The sequence below is a fragment of the Pyrgilauda ruficollis genome, unplaced genomic scaffold (genome assembly GCF_017590135.1).
Source record: "Pyrgilauda ruficollis isolate IOZ18807 unplaced genomic scaffold, ASM1759013v1 scaffold79, whole genome shotgun sequence".
Taxonomy (NCBI): Eukaryota; Metazoa; Chordata; class Aves; order Passeriformes; family Passeridae; genus Pyrgilauda; species Pyrgilauda ruficollis.
The window spans coordinates 5042524-5047931 of record NW_024529821.1 but is presented as its reverse complement, the minus strand read 5'-3'; the positions used below and the strand labels follow the sequence as shown (position 1 = coordinate 5047931).

General features: G+C 51.9%; 1 protein-coding gene across 1 annotated transcript; it reads left to right on the top strand.

Moving 5' to 3' along the window:
• Positions 1 to 290: 290 nt before the first annotated feature.
• On the top strand, positions 291 to 3141 carry A4GNT (alpha-1,4-N-acetylglucosaminyltransferase). Its single transcript, XM_041486791.1, has 3 exons — positions 291 to 476; positions 1168 to 1617; positions 2530 to 3141. The coding sequence occupies exons 1-3, from the start codon at positions 360 to 362 to the stop codon at positions 3139 to 3141; spliced, it is 1179 nt and encodes a 392-aa protein (XP_041342725.1). The 5' UTR covers positions 291 to 359.
• Positions 3142 to 5408: the final 2267 nt, after the last annotated feature.

The window sequence follows — 5408 nt, the reverse complement described above, 5'->3', positions numbered from 1 at the left end:
TGGGTTGTCATTCCAGCTATGTCCTCTCTGCTGGACCCTGGCTCCTGGTCCCTGCAGGGCCACTCAGGTGCAACCAGGTGTGATTTCAGGAGGGAATTTCCTTGTGCCAGCAGACAGTGCAGTGCAGATTCCATTCCATCCTGCCTTTTACCAGCAGGAACTCCCCGTGGCTGCATGGCCTCATGTGCTGCTGGGATTGGGAGGGGGGAGCTGTGCCAGGCACAAGGTGGTCTCACCAAACATGTCCCTTCTTTGTCCTTATAGGTGGATCCCACGCCTTTCCTGGGACTGAGCCTGAGCCAGCAGCAGAGCTGGTTTTCCCCCGTGCTCCATTCTCGTACCTCCAGAAATCCCTTTGCATGCTCCAGAAGGTTTGGGTGTCCTCACCAGGGAGCTGGGCTTTGCAGGAGTCCAACAGTCACCACCAGGGCAAGAAAAGGTGCTGGAAATGTAGATTTGTCAGGACTATAATCCAGGTAGGTTGTAATTCCTTCCTTGTATGAAACCATCCACTTTCTATCCTCATCTGCTTCTCTCTGGTCCATCACAAGACTCCGTCCCCGCAGGACTCAAATCCCTCTCATCCCTCACAGCTGAAGTGTCAGCAGAAGGGATGGACTGGAAAAAAGCCTGGGAAAAATGCTGATGTTTTAGCTCTGGGTGATACATCCCAAACTGAAATCCCAACCTTCCCCCTGTGACACTCACAGTCTCCTTGGGCAGCTAATTCCATGGGCACATTTGGCTTCACAGATTCCCTGGGACAAGCACATATTGGAATGGCACTGCAGTACTTGGGAACAGTTTCCCACACCAGTCTGCCCCATGGATGGTCTTGGGGCTCCTTGCCTTGCCATGGTGACCCTTCCCACCTGCTCTCTGTGGGTCTTTCCCTCTCTGCCAAGCCCATGCCTGCACCATGGGACACAGCTGCCCATCCCTTCTCCAAGACCTCTCCTGGTTCCCCCTGTCTGGGTGGGGCCAAGGAGGTGGGACCCCAGATCTTCATCCTGGGGGGAAGAGCCCTCTGTACCCATAGAGGGATTGTCACCAGGCCTGTCACCAAGCTGCCTTCGCCTTTCACTATCCAAAGCCACATCCCTCCATTTCCCAGTCCTGCTGAGCAATAACTGGCTCCTCCTTTTGCTGTTCCTTGTCTCTCCTTAGCACCCATGTCGGAGGCATGCCCCCAAACGCTCCAGGAAAGAAAGAATGTTGAGGAAAATCCAGATATGCCTCTGTTTCTGCTTTGTCTCGGGCATTTTGTACGAGATCTCCCTCTTGTCCAGCTGTGTCTTCTCCTACTTGCCCATGGCCCAGCACTACCTGACACCTGAGCAGGTGCTGAACCTTGGGAAAAGCATAATTTTCCTGGAGACGACGGAGCGCCTGGAGCCGCCCCCGCTGGTGTCGTGCTCCGTGGAATCCGCTGCCCGGATTTACCAGGACAGGCCCATCATCCTCTTCATGAGGGGACTCAACAACGAGACAGCCTTGGACATGAACACCAGCTATGCAGCCTTCTCCCTCTTGTCTTCCATGAAGAATGTCTTCCTTTTCCCTCTCCAGATGGAAACCGTCTTCCAGGAGACCCCTCTGCTCCAGTGGTACAACCAGGTGAGTGTTAAAACAAGTGGAAAACAGGAAAAGAGTTATAACTAGGGGTGGGAAAAGGCTTTAAAAGGAATGAGGAATGCAGGACTGTGTGAAATTAGTGACTTTCATTGTTTTGGCTGGGAACAGATTCGCTTTGGCCGTGTTCTGCTGTGTATTCATCTCTCTGTTTATGGCATACGTGATTGGCCTTATCTGGAGAATCGGATTTTTTGGCAAAGGAAACATCGGTAAAAATAGATTGCAGACGTGTTTTGAGCAAACAGCCTTAATAATCTTCCCCAACAGAAGCTGGTTGAACAAAATGTGCTGCCTGAGCACTTGATAGAGCTGCCTCACTCTGACGGAGCCTGCAGGAGATAAGAGATAGGGGAGAGATTTCAGGTTCTATAGCAGCAACATGCAAAGCCAAGGTGGGATCTGGTGAGCTCCACCTTAGAAAAAGTTCCTTGGGCAAACTTCCCACAAGTAGCTTTGGTCAAACTGCTTGGGCAGGGCAGGCAGATTTCCTCCAAAGTCTTTCTTATCCTGAGAAAAAAATTACTCCAAATGCCAACAAATGCCGATGAAAAGACTCCAGCCTGGTTCAAAGAGCTGGGAGGGATCTGGGAGTGTGTTAAGTGGGTTGTGTCCCTCTGAAATAGCAGGGAATGACTCATGGTGGCATTGGGTTAACACTGTAGGTGCCATCAAACCACCTGGGAAATGTTCCTGCATTCCTAATGCTAACAAAGTGCTGCTCTGCTCCAGCTCCTTATCTTATCCCAGTAAAACCCAATGGCTGGAGGCAGCCAGAGCTGTCAGTGACATTTGCAGCAGTGCAGGTGAGGGTTTATAGTGCCATTTGCAGCCCCGTGGATGGGTTGGATCCGTTCCCTGCCTGCGGCATCACATCCCACCTTTCCCACTCCGCAGGTGGTCCCGGAGCAGGAGAAGAACTGGGTGCACGTCAGCTCGGACGCCAGCAGACTGGCGCTCATCTGGAAGTACGGGGGCATCTACATGGACACGGATGTCATCTCCATCCGGCCCATCCCCCAGCAGAGCTTCCTGGCCGCGCAGAAGTCGCGCTTCTCCAGCAACGGGATCTTCGGCTTCCCTGCCCGCCACAAGTTCATCTGGGACTGCATGGAGAACTTCGTTCTCAAGTACAACGGCAACATCTGGGGCAACCAGGGCCCCTTTTTGATGACCAGGATGCTCAAAACCCTCTGCAACCTGACAGATTTCCAAGGCACCGAGGACCACAGCTGCCAGAACATCTCCTTCCTCAACCCCCAGCGTTTCTACCCCATCCCATACCCAGCCTGGAGCCGGTACTACCAGGTGTGGGATAAAAGCCCCAGTTTCAACCACTCCTACGCGCTGCACCTGTGGAACTTCATGAACCGCAACCGCAAGGTCGTGGTGGCCGGCAGCAACACCCTGGCTGAGAAACTCTACAAAACCTATTGCCCCAGCACCTACGAGGACCTGATCCAGAATGCCAAGCACAGGGATCTCCCAGGCCCTGAGGAGGTTGAGTGACATGGAGCAATGAGGAGAGCGGTGACCCTTCCAGCCAAACACGAATCCCACTTGGTTGGTATCCGGCTTTGTAGGAGAAAGAAAGAACTTTCCATGACCACCGTTCCTATTCCCTTGGGATGCTGAGAATGGTGGTGGGTACCCATCAGATGTGGCCTCCAAGGACTCCTTTGCCTCATTCTGTTTCCTGATAGGTGCTCATGGACCAAACCTTCCCAAATCCGACAGACTTTGAGCCTGTTCACAAGCTTCTCCAAGGCAAAAGTTCCTAAAGACAGGGATGACATCCCAGGAGAAATGTTGACTCTGCTTCTCTTGGAACTAGCGGCAGCTTCCCACGTCAGAAAATTTGGAAGCACAACAGACTTTGGACTGGAGCCTCCGGGTCAAAAGAGGAGAAACCCAAACCAGTGTCTTTTCCTGGTGTTTTCCTCACATGGACTTTACACCCTACGTTTTTGAGAGGGACTTCAGTATGAGTGAAAATAAAAGAGTTCACAAACCACCACTCCTCTGAGCTCACTTCTCCCTGAAAAATGAGTCACATTTTCCAAAGGTTTGTGCTCCCACACTTTTACTTTGTGTGCTGCCAGGAAGTGGCTGCTCTGCCCCATCCTCCCAGGTCAATCCTGGCTGTAGAAAGTGTGCCTTGAAAAGGGATGCTGAGACACCAAGGAAGGATAGGGAGGGTCCTCCAGGTTCCCAAATCCTTCTTAAATAAATGGATTCCAATGGACATGAGGTGGTCACCCATGTCACGCTGTGCAAAAATCCCATTTAATCCCAACAGGGCTCCCAGTGAGCAATCCCCTTCCAGATACTCTCTTTCCCAGGAAAATGCCAATCCACCCCATTCCCTAAAGAGAAGCCCAGCTTGCAGATCTCCACTGAGTCTCTCTGAACAGCTGGTTTTAACTCAGGAGCAGAAAGGTGGGGATCTGTCTCCGTCATCCAATGTTTGCCATGTGCACAATGCTATCTCCTGCAAACACAGCAGCTGCTGATCCGGCTGCAGCTCAGAATTTGGGATTCAGCAGGAGAAGGGAGCCCTCTGCACACAGGGTTGGTGTGCTCCTCTGTTCAGGCAAGGGGCTCCTCCTTGCCCTGTGCTCCCCCAAAGTCACCCTAGTGTAAGGCCAGGTGGTGCCAAGCCAAGTGCTAGTCACTGTTGGAGCAGGAGCATGACACAAGGGAATATTTTCCTGCGTCCTCACCCCTCCTGTGCCCTCCAGGACATGCCTGTGGATAGAGATGGACCCACATCCAGGCAACTCTGGGAGCATTTGCTTTGTGGGTGTCTGCTCTCACCTCAGGACACCTTCCACTATCCCAGGGGGCTCCAAGCCCTGTCCAGCCTGGCCTTGGACACTTCCAGGGATCCAGGGGCAGCCACAGCTGCTCTGGGCACCCTGTGCCAGGGCTTCACCTCCCTCACGGGGAAGAATTTCTTCCCAATATCCCATCTAAATCTACTCTCTGAGCATGGATGAGACTGTGCCTATGGCTACAAGAAACCCACAAGGCTGGACAGGGCTTGGAGCACCGTGGAATAGTGGGAGATGTCCCTGCCCATGGCAGGGGGTGGAAGAGGATGGGCTTTAAGGTCCTCTTCAACCCAAACCAGTCTGGGATTCCATGATAAAATTATTGAGGGAAATAACACCAGAAATGACAGAAGTTGTGTCCTGTCATGGCCAGTGAGATGACCCAAAATTGTCACCAGCAGACTTTGTACCTGGTGGCACATCTTCTGCCCTTGGAAAGACATCCCAACAGTGAATAAAAATCCATGGAGCTTCCCTGCCTGGTGAGGGGAAAAGGTGGCTGCAAACCCATTTTCCACATTCTCATCTTCTCGCTCCTTTTTTGCCTCAGCTCTCATCGTGGGCAGCAGCCCTAGGCCATGAACACCCAGGAAAAGAAGACAAGTGCAATAATAATAATGGGGGGAAAAAAGAGTCCTTGGCTCATTAAGAGCGTATAAGCAGATGTTTAAATCTAAGCAGCCTTAAAATATTTGCTGAGTTTAGACTAAGCCTAATTTCAAGCCCCATTTCAAGCTCATCCTGTGATGTTTTACTCTATTTGACACTCATTAAACATGAATATCGTCAGCAGGAGTCACCCACCGGGGTGTCATCTATCAGAGCAACGCTTTAAATTCCAGTTGAGAGCATCTTTTCCTTGTCATCAGATCCCAGTGACACGTGGGGTGTGACAGGATGGCACCTGATGGCCAGGAGATTGTGTTTGGGAAGGAAAGGCCC